Here is a 24,218-nt window from a genome sequence, read left to right as displayed (position 1 = left end):
CAAAGCACTGAAAGACCTTTCCCAAGAATCTGCGTAAGCTAGAACTTTCATTATCGAATTGACTAGTCTGTAGCCTTCATCTAAAAGACTTGTCGTAGTAGCAGAAGTTTTCCGAAGCTGGCCGGCTATTTCAGCGTAGCATGAGAGTTTTTCTGCCGGCATTTTTTTCAATAAGTATGCTTCAATGTCTAGAAAACAATTTTTTAATGATTAATACGAGTTTTGTTAAAATCATAGCAAAATGAATTATGTATATTATGAAGAGAACTTCGTATCTGTGAGGTACACTCACACACATTACACATTATTTTCCCACTGGGAAAATAGGTAAGCACCTTGCGAGGTAAGCCATGTTTTCTTTCAGTTTTTAGTACCAAAATTGTCATCATGGCCAATGTCATCTACTAGTAAAGGGCAAAATGAACACCTCCGAAGACACATTACGTTGTCAGTTGCAAAATAACGTGCAGCCGAAGTTATTTCCAAGCACCGAACTACTCCGAGCGACTGCTCTGCATTACACGTAACTTACTTTGTAAAGCGGCTCAGAAGTATGTCTGATACCAAATGTACATTCTAAATTCCTACTTACATAAGGCGGCCATGCCTTTGTAAAAGTAAGGGACGTTCGGCAGGGAAATGGTAATGACTGCCAGGTGAAGAGTAAGTTGCTAATAAGGTATTATTACGTGCTCCTAATTCCCACTGGGTTGTTTCATCTATTTTGTGAATACTAATTCATTTGTTAATATATTTTTATACCTTCTAGATCAAATCTTTCTTTTGAGGTTCGAAGTTACAGTGCGTAGTTGACCACTGATAGGGGTTTAACTATCGATTTTCTTATTTGAAGTGTTTGTAGTTTAAACTGGCATGCGTCTATAGTTAAACTCTCGTTAAATTAAATTTTTTTTGTAAAACGAAATTCACATTTGCATAGGCAACTGGCTGAGTCAGTGGGATCGTCGGCTCGAATCCTACTGAAAGAAGTCTGATGAGGAAATGTCGTGATTTAAGAAATAGCTATCACTTCTACCATTTTTTCAAATTATTGTTGCTTTTCCACAATAAGCTTTTCATTAAAAACGGACTCAAGCTCATTAAAAATTGTTGAATGAAATAAAAAAAACTTTTTAATATTACACGCTTTTATAAATGGACTAAAAATTAGAAATTAATATTTCTCAATCCCATAGAATTTGGTGTGATAACTTTCGATTTTGAAATTTTAACAAAAGGCATTATAAATAATTTATGAGATTGAAAACGAAAAGCGTGGGGCGCATGTAAATATAATACAATACTTAAAAGTGTACAAATGTTATTGAAATTTAAATGTTATATTTTTGTTTTAAAACATTAAATATCACATGAATTTTAAATAATAACCAATTTATATCTTTTGCTACGATTTTTCTACGCAATCGGATTCGTGAGGTGCGAACCCTGCTCACCACAGCGAAATTTGCGCTGTCAAAATTAGAACCCCGCAAGTATATGAAATTGAATACAGCCAAAGTTCGTTTCGCGTCGATTGGTTAAATCCGGCTTAAAATAAAATATTTTATATTAATTTCCACTTTTTTATATTTATTTAAATTGGTTTAAATTTTTCAAAATATGGTCAACGGAATTATAAATGCGACGAAGTGATATCAGCTGTTTTCGCTACCGCTCTAATTATGTTAAAATAGGCGAAATAGCAGGGCGAACGGTAAACGACGGCATCGCTCAATTCGGCGAATTTCTACGTTCGCCGATATTGTTTCAAGCATATAGCTAAGAAAAATTGTTCCTAAACAAATATGCTTACTGGATGGATATAGGAATGCGCGGTAAAGTTTACATTAGGTTTGTTCGTCGAGCAAAAAATTTGTACGATTGTACGAATTATCACGATTTTTGCCCAAATCGCGTTCGTGCAGACCAAAAAATTATCCAATACTCAAAAATTGTGAGAGCAAAGTGACAGTTCTCTTGGAGAGAAGTTGCAAATTCTTGCTGGAAAAAATTTTGCCAGCAAGAATTTGCAAACACGAAAAACATGTGGTTGTGGCGCATGGTTGCATTTTTGTCTACAATAATTTGAATAAATTAGTTCGTTAAATTTAAAAATTTATAAATACGAGCGATTTTTTTATGAAAAAAGGAAGTAAATAATTGTTGATATAATTAATTTAGTTAATTCCAATGATTTGAACTTAATTCGGCTAAAAAAAATGGTATTCGCAATCGGAATGCAATTGCAACCAGAGTCGATTTAAGAAACCCGACAGCTAGTACGATGAAGAAATTGAAATGTATGTTAAAGAAAGTCAGAACAACAAGAAATATACATGTATATCCTGTTTTTGGCCATCCGAAAGAATTTTAAAAATTCTATACAAATTTTTTATATTTGAAATGCAACCGTGGACGCCAGCTGGCAGGGAAACTTGCAAATTCCTGCAAATTTGCGTTCGTGCAGAAATTTGCAAGTTTCTCAACATGAGAGAGAATTTGAGAGAATTTTTTCTTACTCTCTGATATTTTGAGTGTTGGATAATTCTTGCTGGATTTTCGACGAACAAACCTATTTAGTTGTTTATTTATTGACACATTGTTTGATCAGTTTTTGTGGCAAAGAGTAATGTTTCGTACTTACAAATTTCCTCTGTGAATGCCCAGGTCTAGCGGCTATTAGGTATAAAGCACTAGGTAGATACATAAAACAAAACTAGCAGATATATCTGGATCTACAATAGGTGACATCGGCAAATTCATCAGGGAATCAAAATGGTTTGATCGAGGAAACTAGAGATGCATAAGTATTTATCATTCCCATGAAAGTGCATCAAAATGGCACAAAATGCGCTAATTAGATCATAGTAGTACTATGAAGCACTGCAACCAACCAACCAACCATCTCAGGGCTCAACTTTTGTGAATATACCAAACCCTACAAAATAAGTTTTGGAAACTTTTAGGTGGTTAGTATATTAATTACATTGGCACACAAAAAACTGTTGCGAACCGGAAGGTGGACTATTTCTAGGTTCTTATAGTCACTGAAAACGAATATGAGCAAAAAATCAAAAATATTCCAGATGACCATTTTCCCGCTATAACCACCCCTGTGGAATAAAATTTAATTTTTCATGCAAAATGGAGGTGAATGTGTATTCCTATGTTTTTTGCCCACTGAAACCGGAAATTACTACACAAAATTAATTAGACCTCTCCCTCACTCCTTAGAGCCCATTAACTATACGCTGAAAGGGTTGAATTTTGTATTTCCATGTTTTTTGGGGCGCCTTAAACCAAATATGACCGTAAAACATAATGTCCACCTAGCCGATTACCGCCAAATGGCCTTAAAGCTCACAATTCCAACTATCCATAATTAAATAGAAAACTAAGAAATTAGGAACAGGCTATGAAAATAGGGTGAAACCGCGCTCTACTATCTGATATAGTTTACGTTAGGGTATGTTGGCTGACTTTAAGACATCTCACTTAGATTAATGTGAAGTCCATAGCGACCCACGAAATACATACATAGTACTTTACCGCGATGTTTAAGAGCATTGTCATTACTTTGGCGAATTTTAGTAGGCACTTTGGTCCTTTGTCGATTGCTGACTGCAGGCTCTGCTGCTGTGCCTTACTGACTAACGCGAGTCTTTGCCTGCTGAATGCTCGGCACACACAAATTATATTCTTCTCAGTTTCTTCGTGATAGCGATACTTTTTACAGTTTTTGTCTTCTATAAAAGAGCAAATGCCCTGTTATCAATCCTACCAGAAGTCTCGGTTCTGTTCTTTTTGTTGATAGAAGGAAATTAGTAAGTTTCTTGTCGTATAAACGTTGCACTGAGTTCTTTTCTAAAACTTGTTCGTTGGCGGTACATGAGCAGGTCTTGTAATCTTTTGATTTCTCGAAAAGGAATTGGTATATCCTTCGGTTGTAAGGCTTATAAGAAGACATGCCTTTTGGCTAGCTTGTCATCATTTCATAACCTTCCATTGGGTCCTGGGACGTACGTAGATGGTTTTAGGGAATTTCGACTTTTCAGGTTTTCACTTAATATAATTGGCAAAATTTTTCAAAAATATTCACTGTCTAAATAGGTTTAATGACTATGTAGCTAGCATAGTTTTCTTTAATACAATTATTTAGAAAAAAGCTGCATTTAAACTTTTTCAATAAAATCACAAATTAAAAAGTGACTAAGTCAATAAGAGTTAAGATTTTTCTTTTTTTGCAAAAATGTTGGAAATCATATGTCAATCAATAAAACAATCATGTTTTTTGTTTCAAATAATCTACCAACCTACTATGACGAAATATAATTAATTTTTGCCACAAAAATGTGTGAAGTTCCCCATGTACATAAAGTGCAATGGTCGGCATACTAACAAATTCAAATGATTCAAAGGGTGAGACCTTGTTGTCTTTCAATTTTACTTTTTGGCTGTTAGAAACAAGATAGGAAAAAACGGACAGAAGTGCCCAAAAGGTTTTTCTTTCAAGAATTCGAAAATAAAAAGTACAACAGAATCAAGGATTTTCGCACAACTTCTGCCGTTATGGATAATCACGACTCAGAGGAAGGCGGGGTGTAATTCAGGCTATGAATGTGTAAGTGAGGAAAGGAGCTGCATTCAGACGAAAATCCGCTACAAGTTGTATAACCTGCAGGCTTTGATGCCTCCCCTTGCCTTCTGGTATAACAACACAGGCAGCGCAACAGCTCGTTTTACACAATTCTGTCGTCTGCTGACATCAGATCTAATGGGCTTAACGCTTGAAAGCGCGGTTGTGCAAGTCGATTAAGCTCTTATATTGGAAAAGTTTTTGGATATGCTGGGTAAATCGTCTTAAAAGTGCTAACTAAAAACGAGGAAGAATTTTGAAAGGCCATATTCAAGGTGTATCCTATCTCAACTTTAATTGAAGCGATTGCTGGAATACTCGTATCTACATACTAACTTTTGTATTTGCCTACACAATATACATGCATGCGTGCATAAATACAAACACATAAGTGCATACGTACACTGAAAATAAAATTTCGTAAAAGTGCTACGAAAAACTTTCGTAGTCTTGGTTTTTGTACAATGTACGAAACTTTCGTTCATAATACAGCACATTTTTCACAACGAAACAAGATTTTACGAACCATACGTAAATATAACATAAGGACTTTCGTAAGGCATGTTTTCAGTACTATTTACGAAATCCTACGTTTATTTTATGAAACACATTCGTAAAGCGCCGAACAAATCTCTGTACGAATAATTTTGTATATTGTAGGAAGGCATTCGTAATATTTACGTATGGTTTTAAAATTTACGAAATCTACAATTCTGTATTCGTACAATTTAGTTAATACTTTTTAAGAAACCCAGTTGCGCCGCAGGGATTTCGATTGAGCGCACCCGTGGTTTTATTTAAGATAATAGAAAAGATATAAAACGCAATTGGATTAGTATTTTCTAATATTTATTGGCGTCAAATTATTTAAACTACTAAGAATATTCGCTTCTCGTGACAATGAGATTACCTGTGGCGAAGAGGCCTGGTAGCTGCGATGCTTCCGCTTTGATCTTCCAAAAAGAAGTGAAGTAAAGGATTTGCCGAATTTTACTTTAGACCGCCGGACAGTTAGCTACCGCTTCAAGGGGAAACTTAACGAAAGTTCACTATCCGGCGGGATATAATAGTTAACGGCCGGAATACTAGTGTTAGCGCGTATATGTACATATATGTATGTATTTGTGTCTACATATGCCTACATTAGGGCGAATCCCTAATGTGTCAGAATATTAGGGCTGGACATTATTTTGTGGGAATATTTAGACTGATGGTCTAAACATCTCGGACCCCTTGCGATAAGCAAATCCAAGAATTTGGACGCGTTTCAGCCACCAAGCTCTCTCTGTTGATCTTATATAGTAATAGGTAAAGTTGTTTTTTTTTTATAAAAAACATTTTTGTTCAGCATCAGGGAATCACTGCGACAGTCATCGCTATGAGCTTCGTCTTTCTTCTTCCTAAATTGCTATAAAAAGGAGAGAATTAAAGGTACAATAGTGGTTACAATTCAATGCACTTTATTGAAAAAATAATACTTCAAATAAAAATAACGCAAATTCAAGAAAAAAGAAAAAAACTAACAATTAATTGCAATTTAAGCTCTGCATATGCCCGAGAGAACCCATCCAAAGATTGTACTCTGGGCTAAAAGAGGTCCGCAGGATGTGGGCAGTGTCCCCGGCAGGATAATGTCCGCGTAGACGTCCGTACCGAGTACTAAACGGATCGGTGATGAGCCGTAAAAGTTTGGGTCCGGCAGTCGGATGTGGGCATATGGCTCAGCTATTGCGGGGTCTACACTGCTGGATGGACAAATGCGGTTGAAGTGCGGCGACATAACGGCATGAGTTGCGATTCGGTTGTTTTTCCCATGCTTTCCCCTGAGTCGCAAAAGGCAGCCCCTTTCTCCGTCCATGCGTGTTTCATCCAAGTGCAACTCTCGGGCTAAGTCAGACGAAATTATGGTTCGGTTTGAGCATACGTCGATCAGGGCACGAACTAGATGTAGCCGCCCTCCAGCCTCGACTTTCACCACGGCCGTTGGGGCGATGGGGACCATGGGTCGTAGCGTATGGCCTAACGTTCCGTTTCGGAATGCGCGTGGTTTGAATGGCTGGCGAGACCGAGTCGCCAGTCCATCTTCCATGCGTATGCTCCGTGAGGACTTGCGGTTGGATCTACGCGGGCGAAAAGGCCTAGTTTCCGCTCCGCGCATCCGATTTCGCTCATGTTGCAACAGGGGTCGGAAAGTCCTAGTTTCCGATCCCCCTTCGGTGAGAGCGCGGAGAGGCCGAGTCTCCGCTGCCGGCTCTATTGGTCCGCTTTCCTCGGCTTCTGGACGGAAAGGCCTCGTTTCCCTTCCAGAATCGGACGCAAGTATCGAGAGCGCATCGTCGGAACAGCCTTCTTCTTCCTCCGACCTGTTGTGCCCACGATTTGCTAGGCGTACTTTCGGGCTCATCCAAATGCAGCGTCGAGTGATGTTTTTCACCGCATCGGCGGCATCTTCCTTCGCTCGTGCAGTTTTTGAGCTGGTGCGTCATGGCGAGGTAATTAGCGCAAAAGCGCCCTAGCAGTGCTTCCCGTAATCTCTCCTCAGGGGATTTTGCGCGATAGACTGGGCAGAGTCGAATGGGGTGATTCGCAAAGCATAGACGGCACGGCTGCGGATAGCGCTCGCTGCGTAGTTCGGCCTTTTTCCTCAAAGCAGCGAAGTAAGGCATGTTTTCTTCTGAAATTATGTCGGAGTTTCGCCATTTATGAGGTGGGTTTTATCGAAGGCTGAGGTAGCTCAGCCGCTCCAGGGTTGAGTGGAGGTCCCACTAACCCCCACTGAATAAAATAAACACAGTAGTTAAATATAGCGAACACAACCACACACACACGCGGCCGTTCGGCCAGGCTGCCGGTACCCTGACGTCCACGAAGAGAGGGGAGAGAGAGAGCGACTAACTGAAGGGCGGTCGGCGTCGTGGCTCAGAGAGCGGAGACTGTCTAGTGGCTAGTGACGGTGGCGGTGATGTTGAGAGCGGTGACGGTGAGAGCGGTGATAGTTCGGTGATTAATGACAGTGAGAGCGGTAGCGAGCGTGATGATGGTAAATGCCCAAAGCACGGGTACTGCAGCCAATGAGAGCGACGATGCTGATCGTGACGGCAGTAGCAGTCCCTTTAGTAGTGACGGCCCTGCGGTGATGTTGACGGTGGCCCAAATAGTGGTGAGGGCGGTAGCGACCTCCCGTAGTGAGAGCAGTATTGGCGGCCCTAGTTATAACAACGGGCCTCTGATGAGTAACGGCGGTGACAGCGGTCCTGGATGGCGATGATGTTAGCGGCAGACAGCAAGTAGCGGTCCTCGGTAGCGGTTTGGCCTAGGGGCGGCAATGATATTGGCGGCCCAATGGTGAGGAAGGCGGCAGTCCGGCCCTGATGAAGGACGACGGTGACAACGGCCCTGGATGGCGATGATGTTGCTAGCGGCCCTGAAAGGTGGCGGCTCTTGGTGTTGCTTTCGGCCTTGGGCGGCAGCGATGCTTAGTGGCGGCCCGATGATGAGGAAGATGGCCACTCGGCCTTAAGAAGCGGTGATAATGATGACGGCCCTGGATGGTGATGATTGGGCTAGCGGTCCTCTTTAATGACAGTCGGTGGCGGTTCCTCGTTGTAGTCTTGGCCCAGGGCGGCACTTAATATTGGCGGTCCGAAACGGTGTCGGAAGTCACCTAAGGAAGCTACGGAGTATGTATATATTTAGATATATTGTTGGGTGGCGAGTGGATCTGGTTTTATTAGTCAAGTGAGTGGCATAAAGTTTCGCTTATGCACAAAAAAAACTTCGTTCGGATAGTGTGAATACGGCATTATATATATCCCTAAGATTCATTTGTGTAACCACGGTATAATGTAGGTAAATTACCTACTCAAATTATATTGTGGATCGTATTCCTCTAAAGCTGCCTTTACACGATCAATCTTTTTTTCTCGAAACTAGCAAGTTGCCCAAGCAATTTGCCGAATCAAGGTTTTATTTTCGGCCATAAATCGTGGAAAGTGCCCACCGCCACTAATTTTGGAAGTATTATTTAAATTTGTATTTCATTTCTCCATTAATGTTATATGCTTATCTTGCGTTACCGCCTTTCGGACCGTTTTTCCGCCAACAATGGGGCCTGCCCCACAAAAAGGTTAACCTCCTACTCGGTGTGACTTTATTATTCATATCTTTGAAACCTTTGTATTCTACATTCGAAATATGTTAAATATCTAAAAAAAATCAGTGCTTTGCTATTACTTTATTTCAATGCGTTTTTTTTATGAAAAAGTATTTTAATGTAAGCATGGCCAGTAATTAACAACTGAATTACAAAATATTCATATTTTTATGTAATCCTGGCCAGTTATTAAAAATTGAATTACAAAAATTATCGTTAGTATGGTCCACCCATGTTACAGCGAACTGTTGGAAAGTTGTCCATCATTGTTCGCCGCTTATGAGGTGCTTTATGTGGAACTTTTGTATCCACATAAAGGTTGTTGAAGTTTTCCATTGACAAAGGTTGAGTTATTTAGTGAATGGACATGCGTGTCCTTTGTAATTTTTGTCAAAATAAAGGACGCCATTTGTCCTTTATTTCTTAAACTGTCCTTTAAATTAGCTTTGGATTTTGCAGAAATCAATTTTTAAACATAGAACATGAAAAAATAAAAATGTCCATAATAAAACAGAATGAAAACCTTCGTCAGTTTGCTTCGCACCCTACTTAAGGGTCACGAATCCTTGATAATACTGATAAGAGGAATTTTATGTAATTGCAAAAAAAAAAGTTAACTAATATTTAGACATTTTCCCAGAAAAATTCATATACTTTGAGTAGAATTCATTGTTGACAAAAGCACAGGGAAAGTTGTGCCCAGGATCGTGTTGCACGCTAAGTTTTCAGATCCACTGAAAAATAACAATAAACCTCCGCTCAATTATGGTAAACGCATTGTGGCAGCAAAGGATGACGAAGTCCTTGATAAGGATTTGGTTTCATTTTTCGGAATCGGTTAAAATCCGGTTACAGCGCCTTTCGAGAAGAGGAACTTGTACAATTAACTGGAAAATATTTGATCTAAATTACCATCATACAAGTTGTATGTTCGTATTCTAAAATCATTGGGAAAAATGTCCTTTATTTTACGTTCGTTAATATGGTCACCGTACATTAGTCCAATATACATAGACAGTAACGGCGCTGATTATTATTTACTTATCTATAATATATAGTTACTGGTGTTTTCATCAACTATTTTGTGTTGCTTGTTTATTTCCTTTTGTTCATTTTATCGTATTCATTTATTTATGTACTTGCATTTTTTATCGCCGCGACTGTGCTTTGTGAAAACTTCACTCTTGTTCTAATAATTGTCGCCACCATTGCTTAAACATACCAAAACCTAACTGTAACTTATTTTGTTATTCTGCCTACATATGTACTTCATTTCTTCGCTTATTTAAGCAAGCATTGTAAGAAGATCAGGTCATTCGATCAGCGCATCTCTTAAAACTAATGTCCCCTTGTTTTTATTTTGCAATCGATAGACACCTCAGCATAAATTGGATGACAGTAGACACTTGAACTAAACCTTTCGGCTAAATTAGTTTTTCGCCGTTTTATTTTGCCAAAAGAGATCGACACCTCAATATTATCTTGACGACAGTAGACATTCGTTGCTCTGACGACAGATAATATTGAGCACACCTTAGGGAAACTAATCCCTTTCCCTATAAGACTTATTTCAGACGAAATACCTTAGAAGTGTTACAATTTTATTTGTAGGCACTTATCAAAAATTGTCTTTATTCTATTTAGTCGCCGTAAAGCAAGGACCGCAATCGCTCTGGTGATTGATTTAACGGTGGTAATTTAACTTTGATCCTTGGTGTCTCCGATTGACTTCAGTTGACGATTTTTACCAATAACTCGACTCCAGCGCCACCTTGCACAATATATTTATATCTCGAAAATCGGACAATGAGTCAAATCGGCCACGCTTACCTTACCTTGCCCCATCCATCGCATTTCATGGATGGCGATGATGTCAGTCTTTATTTTCCCGAGGACATCAACCAACCGGGCAGAGGCACTATACCTATTCCCTATTAAAGGTCCAGATATTCTAGGAGCATACCCTCAAATCATAGTCCTTTCTACGTTTGCCGTGATCGTCTTCAAAAGAACCCAGCAAAAAACACGATTACCACGGAAACGAAAGTAGAAACGAGCTAGGCGATATGAATCGCTTACCATTTCGCTTCAAGAAGGCATTATTTTATTTGAGCATTACCTTCGAGCGAAGGGAGAACGCATGGATAAACAGAATCCAGAGAAGCGAACAAAGAATGCCTTACAGAGAAACTAATGTAGAATGCCTAGATAAGTACATACTTATTTATATTAAATTGAAATCAGAAAATGTCTTAAAAGATTAAAATTAATTAAAATTTTTATAAATCAGTTTTATACATACATATGTATGTATTTAAGTATTTAGATTTTACTTTAAAATCGGTATGTACATATAGGCATATTTAATTAAGCTTAAAATCGTACTTCCTCACTCTTGTACTTCACTTCATTGACTGACTTCAGCTTCGCTGCAAGTTGAACAAAGCAAAACATGATTTTTATGCGAGGCAAATTTCCACAGAAAGTAACGCTAGAAAAGGAATTTTTGGATATTCATTCTATTTTCCAGCTGATTACGATGCAGCATTCTACTTTGCATTCCCCGAAATGAAGCAAAGAAGCGAAATAAAAACAAATATTGTAAGACATTCTACTTTGCATGCCCTGAAATGAAGCAAAGAAGCGAATTAAGAAAGAAATATTATAGGACATTCTACTTTGCATTCCCCGAAGTGAAACAAAGAAGCGAAACAAATAAAATATTGTAGGACATTCTACTTTGCTTTACCGGCAATGCCTACAAGAAGCGAAAAAATTCGAAGGCATAATAACGCTATGCCTTCTAGAGCACGTTACCACTAAAAGCGATTACCAATTAATTAATTGGTGTTTATGCTGGTTTCTAAATAAACGAAGTCGTCTACTTTTTCGAACTTGTAACTGTCAACGGTGACGTGGGTGCTAAGACGCGTATGCTCTGACTGTTTGTGTGATGACAGGAGATTCTTCGTCTTGTTCTCGTTGACCACCAGACCTATTCGCTTCGCTTCCTATCCAACTTGGAAAAGGCAGAACAGACTTCGCGGTTTTTGATACCGATGATATCGATGTCATCGGCATAAGCCAGCAATTGCACGCTCTTGTAGTAAATTGTTCCTGAGCGGTTCAGTTCTGCAGCTCTTATTATCTTCTCCAACATCAGATTAAAGAAGTCATATGAAAGAGAGTCGCCTTGTCTGAAGCCCCGTTTAGTGGCGAACGGCTCGGAGAGGTCTTTCCCAATTCTGACGGAGCTAGTGTTATTGCTCAACGTCATTTTACACAGCCGTATCAGTTTGGCGGGAATGCCAAATTCAGACATAGCGGCGTATAGGCAACTTCTTTTAGTGCTGTCGAAAGCAGCTTTAAAGTCGACAAATAGGTGTCGGTTCTTTTCTGGCTGGCCCTTTCCAAGATTTGGCGTCTTGTGAATACCTGATGTATGGTGGCCACACTGATAAGGTCCAATAAGTTCGTTGACGGTGGGCTTCAATTTTTGGATTGGGCAGAGCACACTTAAATCCCGATCGTCGGGCATGCGTTTATCTGACCATACTCTGCATAAGAGTTGATGCATGCATCTGATCAAATCCTCGCCGACGTACTTGTACACCTCATTTGACAGGCTGTCAGCTCCAGCAGCTTTGTTGTTTTCCAAGCGCGCTATTGCTATTCGTACCTCGTTATGATCAGGTGGTGGAACATCTACTCCGTCATCATCGACTGGGGCCCGAGTTCGTCTTCTCCACAGCTGTCAGTGTTTCTACCTTCAGTAGGGTGGAAAAGTGTTCCCTCCATAATTTAAGTTCGTTCTGGACATCAGTCACTAGGTCGCCATTGTTGTTCCTGCAAGAGTTCGCCCTGGTCTTAAATCCTTCCGTAAGTCGCCGAACTCTCTGGTAAAATGTTTGGGAGTTTTTCCTATCGGCCAGCATTTCAAACTCTTTTAACTAAGTCGTATAACTGAGCAATTATATATAGAGAATGAGTCAAGAAAATGTTTAACCGCTTTTATTTTATTACCTACAGCACCGATTTGAAATCTGACAAATTTTGTATAACCTATGGAGCTTCCACTTTAATTTGATATATAACCAGATTATGTAGCTACTCCAGATCGCCCTGACGAAGTCGTATGACTGAGTAATTATATACAGGTTTCCTAATTAGTGACTCTGTGTGCCTTCAGAAATACATCAGGCCAAAGCATCAGAGTCTTTTATTTCTAAATTATAATTGATCGAAATGTCTTATTTGCGCAACTAAGTTCCAATTCGGCTTTTAACCGTGGTTGCGCATATTTGACATTTCCATGAATTATAGTTTAGAAATGTCGGCCGCTGTGCTGTAGTGGTAAGCAGTGCGCGCTTCCACTCCACAGCACCTGGAATCAAGCCCTGGTCTAAGCAACATCGCAAAAAACAAATATAGAAAAAAGGTTTTTTCTTAACAGCGGTCGTCCCTCGGCAGGCAATGTCAAACCTCCGAGTGTATTTCTGCCATGAAAAACAGCTTCTCATAAAAATACAGTCGCCGTTCGGAGTCGGCGTAAAACTGTAGGTCCCCCCCGCTTTGTGTGACAACATCAACGCGCACACCACAAGTCGGAGGAGAAGCTCGGCCAAACACCAACATATGTGTAAGCGTCAATCTATTTATTATTATAGTTTAGAAATAAAAGAGATTGATGCTTTGGCTTGATGCATTTATGAACGCAGCCTCTATGTTATCGTTGGCGTAAAGTTTTATTTCCTATGCCCATTTGATACTAGTATCGATACTTGTATAGCATCGTACTGTATTCAAACCGAATAAACACAGTACATATAAAGCGTAACGACATTGATTTGTATTTATTTCAGTTTTTCTGCTTTTACGCAGAAAAGTAAAGTATGGAATCATATTACCAAGATTGACAAAAACCTGGTTTAGTGCAACGTCTGTTGGAAAAATCTGAAATTTTCGTACATAGAACCAATTTAAAAAAGGATTTACTAATTTTCTGATGAAACCGAGCTAGTTTTTAGCTAGCGGGTAATTAAAAATAATTTTTTACCAAAGGTCCAATTTCGAACTTCGAAGCCTAAGAAGGCTAACTTCGAAAAACTGAGAAATTACATTCTTAATTATGACTCAATCTCTTAAAAAAAAGTGTTTGAGCCCATACCCAGCCGAGTGCTGACAGTGAAATTTTTAGGAAAACTTAAAGAAAATACTGATAGTTTTTTTTTCTTATTTCATTCTGTTTCATGACTTTTTGATAATCTTTGCTTGGCCCCTATATTAATAAGTAAGAAGTTCGGGCGGAGCCAAACATTAAATACCCGGCGCAAGTATTAAATGTATATTTTTCCCCTCTCCGAAAGCTACCGCTACATGGTAAGCCGGGGTGTATCAATTTTGAGTAAACTAGCGTCCTTAAATTTCGAAATATTGAAGTTTCAAGCATTTCTGAAATTTTATTTTAGTTATATGAAAAGTGGCCGTAATTTTAGTCCGATTTCAAGAGTTTTCAACCTTTTGCTTGTATGTCGCAAGCACAATAACCATACCGGGTTTGGTACAAATTGGTAGAACGGTTACCGATATACATATATGTGATCATAAGTGGGCGGTGCCACGCCCATTTTCCAAAATTTTATCATAAACGTATTTCTTGGTAAAGAATTGTTGCAAGCATCAATTTTGAATAAATTAGCTTTAATATTTACTGATTTATCGAAGATTTCGTATTTCTCCAAATTACCGTTATATGGGATGTGGGCGTGGTTGTTGTCCGATTTTTTAAATTTTCGGCCATTTGGTATGCTGTAGGAAGGCTAACAACTGTGCCAAGTTTGGAAGAAATTGATGTAGCGGTTACCAATATATACACATGTAACTATAAGTGGGCGTGGCTACGCCCATCTTCCCAAAAATGTGTAATATTCTTATTTTTCGTATAAAATTTATTGTAAATATTAGGTTTGAGTGAATAATCTTCAGTAGTTACTAAAATATCACAGTTTTCGTATTTCTGAAAATTACCGTTATATGGGAGGTAGGCGTGGTTATTGTCCGATTTTGCCCATTTTCAATACCATCCGTCGTACGCCAGAAACAAGTGCACATACCAAGTTTCGTTAAAACTATGTTCACATTACCAACATAAAATACTTAGTTTCGTTTAAAATACCTCATTAAATTAAGTGCGTTCATACACGCGATTCTTTATTTGTCTTGACAGCTTTGTAGCAACCCTGTGTTATTGTTTATTTAACCAAAAGAGATCGCGAATGTGAGTAATTGCGTATATTTTTATATTCTGGGTTGTTTGTGGTAATTTTTTAGATTTTAGATGAGTGATCAAAAGAGAAAGCTTCTGGAAATATTTTTCAAACTACCACGCGCGATTATTAAAAACAAAAACTTCCAAACACAATGACATGTCAGTTATGGGACAATACTTTTTTCGATTATTATCGATAAAATTAGAGCCGACACTGATTTGTTCGTGATTTGGTTCTTGGTTTAAGATAAACTACGTACTTTCAACTTAATTTACTGAGTGACTTTACAAGGCGAAATTACTTAGTTTGTACTTAATTTATGCGCAAATTAAGATTGACCTCTAAATTACGCCAATGGGAACATAGTTTTAGATATCTCAATTTTTACTCGAGTTATCGTGAGCAAAGACGGACGGACGAACGGACGGACTGACAGACAGTCACGTTTGTCTATATCTATCTCGATTCGTTTTGCCTGTTACAAACAACCGTTATGTGAACAAAGTTATGCATGCAGTTAACTTACATTCATATGTTTCCACGGAATGCTATATACATATGTATTCTTGTAATACTAAATATACTTCGTTCGAAAGCAGATATGCTTTTCTTATAGAAGTGTGTATAAATCTCGAAATAATTTGAAAAAATCTCCAGATATAGAACAAACATAAAACCTAATGTAAAATGTAAATAAATGAACTTATCTTATGCAGCGTTCTTGCTGCATTTAAAATACAACATTTAGCACTTTCGAACATATGTTTTCGAAGAGCGTTCATGCTATCGCATTTAGCAAATGTACATTTAAGCGAGCTCGAAATCGTATGGTTTTGGCAAACAGCCGTGTTCTAGTCGCTTATTCAAATCCGTATCTATTACGATCAATTCTCACGCAGAAGATAATGTTCAAAAAACCCTACTGAAAAGGAAAAAATAAATTTTAAACCGAAAATTCAATACAAAAACTTGAATTGTTTTAACAATAACCGAACATTTGTTTGTGTATACATATATTCATTTTTCGGTGCTGTCAATTAAAATTTCCTCACTTAATTAGGAAAAAAACAAACAGAGTTGATCACAAATTGAGCCAGATTTCTATCAGCATCACATCGAGGTTGAATTTGCGTAACTTTTCTTTATCCAAATAATGTAAAATAATAAATGAAATCTCGATCGGCGATCCCTGAAACGCAGCTAGCCACTATATACCTTTAAAAAGTAATGTTGCCACTTTTTCTCATTAAACCATGTTCGAGTCTTGGAAATTTTGGAAGATCACAGGGTTGCTTTTAGCATTTAGATTCTTAATGCAAAATGGAGTTGCATTTAGGTGACGAATTTTGTATGGATAAATGTACATTTAGAGTAACATTTATAGCTAAATGCGCTAAATGTGCTTTTACGCGTAAGCAAAAACAGCCCATTAGATTTAAATTTTCACGTTTTCGCAGCTCCCTATGTTTATCTTCATCTACTTAACAGCTCCTTTACAGCGTATTCACTACTGCTAGTGATGGCAGGCGTAATTTGCCAGCGCAACTAAGTAGTATAGTTTTAGGCACTGGTATGATAGATTCTATTGTGAATTCCTTGGCAAGATAAAATACCGGAAATCAGTTTGAATGAATCAGCTGTTATTTCTATACGAGATTCTGTAGAGCACGTACTTGGTGCGTGGTTTGTACTTGAACTGAATGCTTAACTTAAATAAGACATCGATTTGTTTCTGACTATGCTCCTTATTCGTGATACATTGGGCGCGTTCATAAGACTTACATAGCTATTGTCTAACCGTTGCACATAGGAGCATTTATGCAGAAAACCGGTCAAAAGTCAGATTTGCCAATTGTTGCAAAAGTCCAGTAAAATATACAATTCCTAAAGCTAAATAACTAAATAAATTTCAACCTGAAAACAGTCAATGCTGTGATTTTTTCATCCATTCGAGTTATCTTGTTTCTTCGGTAGTTGCGTTTTAGTGACGACCTATTTAAAGAAAAAACCTTTTGAACATGGAAGAAGAAGGCCATTTCTATCATTTAAGTCAAAATTTAAGTAAATTGCTTTTAATATGGCCTTCTTTTAGAAAATTTAAAATCGGTCTATTTTGATATTTTTGTTGAATAATATTTTTAAATATTGATATTTTTGTTTACTTGTCAAGGTTTGTCAAAGTTTGGTTCTTTGAAATATATGTAACTACAGTTATCTTTGAGCAGGCATAATTTGCTGGCATGTGCTCCATTTTCATTTTCGAAGGACGGATTTCGGATTTTATTGGATTCGATTCGATGTTATAACGAGAGTCGCATTGTTAACAGGTATAAGTCTGGCCTTTAATTAGGTAAAAATTATATAATGATTGAATAATATTTGTCAAAGATTTATGAAAAACCCCGATCCGCCGCTAGTTTTTTTCCAACTTTTTTCTTTTTCTGCAAAAATAACTTAAAAATATAAGAAAACGAATGCCGAAAAGTGTATTCGGGAGTCAACAGCTTTCATCGAAACTGGGTACCCAAATTTACTGAGTTGCATACCCTTTAATTTTGAAGTCCTCGGGAGATCCTATGAAGGACTATAAAACTGGACAATAATGCTCTCTAATCGGCTTCGGCGAGAACGGTTATGTTCTTAGAAAAATCTATCTCATTCCTTTTTTATTTATAAGTTATTTACTTAATTGCAATTGAAAAACGAATTCCGTTCTTGTCTTTTTCTGAAAAAGTTTTTTGTGGACTTATGGAACTGAATATAACTAAGTATTTCACGAAAATGATTCTAAGATAAGAGTATAAAAACACATAAAATAATTTTGACCGGTTTTACTATGCAAATACTCCTCTGCGCGTTAACTCTTTTTGTCCTAGAAACGCACAGTTCAGTAGTTCCGCCATTTTTTCCATCGCGAAATTTTTTCGCTACCTGTACTCAGCGTGTTTTGCTCAGCCTAAACAGATGATTATCGGCCGCTGTGGTGTAGTGGTAAGCAGTGCGCGCTTTCATTCCACAGTACCTGGGTTCAAGCCCTGGTCAAAGCAACATCGCAAAAATATAGAAAAAAGGTTTTTTTCTTAACTCGTCCGAGTGTATTTCTGCCATGAAAAACAGCTTCTCATAAAAATACAATCGCCGTTCGGAGTCGGCGTAAAACTGTAGGTCCCTCCACTTTGTGTGACAACATCAAGGCGCACGCCACAAATCGGAGGAGAAGCTCGGCCAAACACTAACGTATGTGTAAGCGCCAATCTATTATTATTATTAACAGCCCGATTCTGTGCACTTGATAAATTGAAAATCTTTATAATTTGTCAATTTTTTATTATTTATCAAGAATTGGTATTCTAGCACAGAAATGAAAAGCTCTTTTCTTGATAAATTATCAAGATTGAAAATGCTATTGACAAATTGAAATCGCGCTGTTAGTGTCCTTAAATTTCGAAATATTGAAGTTTCAAGCATTTCTGAAATTTACCGTTATATGAAAAGCGGCCTCAATTTTAGTCTGATTTCAATAATTTTCAACGTTTTGCTTTTATTTGGCAAGCACAATAGCCATACCGAGTTTGGTATAAATTGGTAGACCAGTTACCGAGATACATATATGTGTGATCATAAGTGGGCGGTGGCACGCCCGTTTTCCAAAATTTTATCATAATCGTATTTCTTGGTGAAGGATTGTCGCAAGCATCAATTTTGAATAAATTAGCTTTAATATTTACTGATTTATCGAAGATTTCGTATTTCTCCAAATTACCGTTATATGGGAGATAGGTGTGGTTATTGTCCGACTTTTCCCATTTTCAATGCCATCCGTCCTACGCCCGAAAGAAGTGCACGTACAAAGTTTCGTTAAGATATCTCAATTGTTACTCGAGTTATCATTTGCACAGACTGACCGCCGGACGGACAGACAGTCACCGCTTAATCGATTTCTCTTTTCATTCTGATCACTTATGTATACATTTGTCTATATCTATCTTGATTCGTTTTACCTGTTACAAACAACCGTTATGTGACCAAAGTTATAATACCCTTGTGCACAAGTGCGCACGGGTATAAAAAATAACGCGCAAGTTTAAGTGTCAAGTGCAACAACGCGCAAGGTTAAGGGTCAAGTGTCTGTCAAATGAGATGGGTGCCTTTACATTTGATATTGTCACATGGTAAACAAACATGGTAGGTATTACCATGTTTATCAACAAAAAAAAATGTGGGTTCATTTATCTATTAAAACTTAGTTGAAACGAACCTTTAAACCTTTATGGAAAGTGGTTCGGTTTTCGGTTCGGATCAAACATTTGTGGAAAATTTCGGTTCGGTTAATGGGTCAGTTAATTAATAGAAAAAATCGATGATCCGGTTTAAAACCGGTTCACGTCCCTGGTAATAACTCGACTACAGCGCCACCTGGCAGCACTTTTTTGCAACAGTATAACCAAATCGGATCATAAATAAGATTTTTAGGAAAAACTCTACAACTACAGCGCCAACTGGCTTGTTAAATTTTAAAACTAAACCATCCAGAGACCCACTCAAACACACACAAAAAAAATTTGTTAAAATCGGGACACCCATTTAGGAGGATTTCACTCACAAACACGCCTACGAATTTCGTTCTTCTAACTTTTTCAGCTTAAAAATTACCTATTCGTCCTGGTGAATCCAAAAAATTAAAATTTTTTTAAATTCTAAAGCAATTTCCTATTGTATTTGTTACCCATATTTTTATTCTACATTGCACAGGTATTGTCTTCCTAGAGAGTTTTGTGAGCAATTTTTTGGCGTTTTTATTTTTGCTCTCTGACCGCAGGATTTATTTTGTAATTTCAAAGATATGATTAATTCCAAAAATTATTAAAAAATTCAATGCAATGTAGAATAAAAATATGGGTAACAAATGCAATAGGAAATTTCTTTAGAATTAAAAAAAATTTAAATTTCAAAAATTTTCAATGTAGCGCTTAAGAAGCTTAAGCGCAATGTGTATACCACATTTGGTTGAGATCGATCAAGTAGTTTTTGAGATACGCATATGTCATATAAGTGGGCGGTGCCACCCCCATTTTCCTGAAAATTCCAAAAAAAACACTTCTTTGCTAAAGAACGATTGTATATGTATATATACAAAAATTATTTAGTTATTTTAGATTTTCAGAACAAAATCACGCACGAACAGCGCAGTGGATGTGCTTAATTCTTTTCTGCATTCTACTCGATGTTTTCTGTAAGTTTGTGGTAAAAAGTTTGGAAAAATAGGATTGCCTTATAGTTGAAAATTTAAAATTATTTAAAGGTCTATAAAAAATTTAAGTTTTTTCATAAAAACAAAAACCGTGTGAAGATATTCAAAGATATTTTTGAACTGGGTTGCCACCTTTCTAAAAGCTAGAACAATGAGTATTAAAATTTTAAGCTTATTTAATACCACAATATGGGTATCATACGAAAGCTGTAAAGGCTTTGGACTAACATGTTTTTAAATAGGTAGCGACGATATATTGCACTCATTTTACTTTTTTATATAGGTGACGAATCTATCCACTGTATGTAATGTAGGGGCTAAAGCTTCATTTTAACTCTTTTTGTTTGAAACTCATACTTTACTTAACCGCATGTAGCATTATTTAAAAAATTGTGTATTATAGATAAATGGCAACCCCATTTTTCAAAATTTTATACACATACCCCCAGAAATAATCGAGTAGAATTTAAACAAAAAAATAAATAAACACATCATGAAAACATAAAATAACTAATTTTTGTATATACAAGATAGGATTATCTGTTATTAAAACAAACTTAGTAAAATTTTAAAGTTCAATAAACATCATAGTGTTATGTTTTGAAGTCTTCTGAAGAAAAATAGTCTTATTCTATAAAAAAAATTAATTTTAAGGATTTTATAGCAATTCTACGAAGAAATTTATTTTCTCCATGTAAAATAAGTGGGAAACTTCTAAGTCCCGGTGGCACGGGTAGGCTTACCAGACGTCCTCCTTTGTGCCTAAAAAAGAAATTTCCACCTTTATGACTAAAATGTTCTCCATATTTTTGTAAAAAAATAATAAACAGTAAATATAGAAAAGAAAAATAGCCAAAAGTGGTGAAAATGTTACTTGACTTAATCAGCTGACCACAAGTGAATATGTACATATTTTTTATTTAAAACGTTTTTATCAAAATATATTGTCCCTCAAGCGTCCTCGTTTTGAATCATACCTGGAGTAAATGTCCTCCTTTATTGTTTCAATTGTCCTACCAAGTTAAATGTTCATCTAGTAACCCTAGGCACGGGTAAATATTAATCGATTTCAAAATAAAAAAATTACGTGTCTCCTTATTTTTTATATTCTTCAGATCTGGAGGGTGGCTGGAGGAAAAAACATTTGGGGCTACCCTAATGTACATACATACATAAATCTGTTCTACATACTATTATGTAAGAATTTGTCTGCACAGACGACTCAGCCAGCACACGTCTGATATGCTAGCGTGACCTATGCACCTGCTGCTCAGCAGCTAATCGAATCTGTGCCACTTCGCCACTGACACAACTGACATGTGCCTCTTATTTCCGTTCTACATTTCTGTTCAATTTTCACTGATCCTTTTATGCACACTTTCTCCATTTTCAGGTCATACTCGTTTTGAAGGCATTGGATATGTATGCATCTACGCATCTAACGGTCATAATTCAAATCATTTCGCACGTACTGGCGTACACGAACTCCTGCATTAATCCGTTTCTCTATGCTTTCCTGTCGGAGAATTTCCGCAAAGCATTCCGGAAGGTAAGTGATAGAAACAATAGTTGTGTTTTTTTACAAATTATCCAGTAACTTGCCAGTAACTCTCCAGTAACTTTATTTCTAAGAATTCGCTCTCGTAGAAAAAATTTGCAAAAAAGTACGCGAACGCTTTTCCAGTAATAATTTGCAAGTTTCATGAACAGCTCATAAATTGGTTGTTTATTCGCAGCAAATTCCTTATAGAACAATATATTTTGTATTTAAATAGGTTTATTTTGTGAAATTCAACAATAAAAAGCCACAAACAGTTTCCTTATTAGTTTAAATTTCATCCAGCAACATGCGATCAGCTGTTTTTCGTACTGGCAAATTCTTACAAGTAAAAATTTATCCAGTAAAATCCAGTAAAAACTTGCAACTTCAGCTGTCATTTTTCGCTCTCTCAATTTCCCCTACTTTGCAAGTTTTTGCGTACGAAAACGCCAAAACATGAAAATTCGTAAAAACTTTTACTGGATTTTACTGGAAATGAGTAAAAAAACGCAACTAATGACAAAGAGATCTATGAATACAGAATTTGATTCAAATTTTAAAGCAAAAAAAATCTTTCTTTTCTCCGCCACCATTTGCGTCTTCAGGTCGTTTGGTGTGGTACACCGCCACCACTAATTAACAACCAACAGATCACCAAGACGACGCGCACAACCAACTGCAATGGCACCTCTAACGTGGAAATGTTATAAGCCCGCAATGGTGAAACAACCGACAACAAGCAATGGCCACCCACAAGCCAGCAGCAGCTGAATCAGCACACGCAAGCACTTCCATGGCTGCGGCAAACCACAGGTGGTGTTTCAGCAACTGTAACTTTAACGCAGTCGAATTTGTTGTTATTTCACATTTAATACAAACACTTATAGTATGCAGATGCATTACATATAAAGCTTACTTCGAATGCAGCGTGTCATTTGTATGTATATAAGTATATACAATGTACATTAGAGTGGTCCAAAAAAAATTTTCCGAGATAGGGTTTGGGGCACCTTCCAAAATTGTTCCTCTTGTCGAACGAGGTGCTGGTACCAAACTTTACGTTTCTAAGTATAAATTTAGAGGGTGTTCATGATGCTCATATTTTACTCTAGAAGTATTGTGTACATATATATATTAATAAAAAAATTGGTTTAGTAACCTGAGGATATTTCGAATTTAAATTATCTAAAAAAATATCACAAGCTTCAGTTGTCATGGCAACAGTCGCTTTTTATAAAAATCACCAATATTTTTGCCAGTTTTACACCGATCCAGTAGCGCATTTCAAGGTCATTGAGCACCTTGTATTGGTTGCAGTAGAAAACTGAATGTTGGTATAGATATTACAAATATCAGAAGGAAAAAACTAAGGGGGTGTCCCGTTTTCTAGGATGTAAATATTTTTCCCCCAAATGAAAATTGGACCACTCTAATGTACATACATATGTAGATATTTGGAATATACAGTGAAATTTCGATACAACGGAAAACTCAATATAACACAATTTTTGCATAGTCCCCTGAAAACCTTCGTTGTTGCGAAATTTCCCATAAAAAATGTTACATAGATATAAAGAAGAAATTTTTTAGCATGAAAACCTTCGGAATATATTGAGTCCTGTTGGCAAAAACCTCCCGTTAGAAAAAGCCTATATATAGTAAATTACGAATGTGTTGACGGTTAGAAAAACCATCCATATAACGAAGTCTCGACTCAAACGCCTCTACGTAACGAATTTTGAATATGTTGACGGTTAGGTTAAAAATATTAATCTCTCAGATGTATGAAAATAAGTATGCCGAAAGTGCCCAGAGCGTGAGGAATGCAAAAATAAACATAAACACGAAATGCCCGTGATCGAGGAATCAGTTCACTACAGAGATTTTTGTTGTTACTTAAAGTGCAAGAAAACGTTACGAACTTTCATTCAGCTGTGAAACCAAATGTTAATTAAAATTTATTTTACTAACATACCTACATGCACACTTATATTTGGAGAAGGAACAAAAATACATAAATTATAAACTACGCGCAAACCTCACTTTCCAAAAACATACATACCTACATGCAACATTCAAACATAAACAATCGATTTGCAATTTAACACTTTGTCCATTTGTGCTCGAACAAAGGGTCCGGGCCATTTCGGGCAGGAAGAACAAGACCTTTACGAACCAAAATTGGGACGTGATCGCTCTCCATTACCCATTTTTCGGGCGTAAGAAACGCTCTCTGGCTGTTTTGGATAATTGCAAGTGTATGTAGAGATAACGAAACATTTGTCCAACCCCTTCAACTTCGTTATATCAAGGTTTCACTGTATCTGCATATATTTTTATGCACGCGCGCATAAGGAATGTCTACAGAC

The 24,218-nt window shown here is 37.2% G+C and overlaps 1 protein-coding gene across 1 annotated transcript in view; it reads left to right on the top strand.

The window, feature by feature from the left end:
* Positions 1-22,812, top strand: part of LOC118733982 (allatostatin-A receptor-like) — a gene marked incomplete in the record, with an annotated part of 226,522 nt that extends 203,710 nt beyond the window's left edge. Inside the window, 2 exon segments of the mRNA XM_036463646.1 lie at positions 21,703-21,858; positions 22,455-22,812. Coding sequence (XP_036319539.1) covers positions 21,703-21,858; positions 22,455-22,559 — 261 coding nt within the window.
* Between the last annotated feature and the right edge of the window lie 1,406 nt (positions 22,813-24,218).

Source organism: Rhagoletis pomonella, unplaced genomic scaffold (assembly GCF_013731165.1).
Source record: "Rhagoletis pomonella isolate Grant_MI unplaced genomic scaffold, Rhpom_1.0 Rhpom_scaffold_00002, whole genome shotgun sequence".
NCBI classification, from domain to species: Eukaryota; Metazoa; Arthropoda; class Insecta; order Diptera; family Tephritidae; genus Rhagoletis; species Rhagoletis pomonella.
This window is presented reverse-complemented; position numbering and strand designations above follow the sequence as displayed.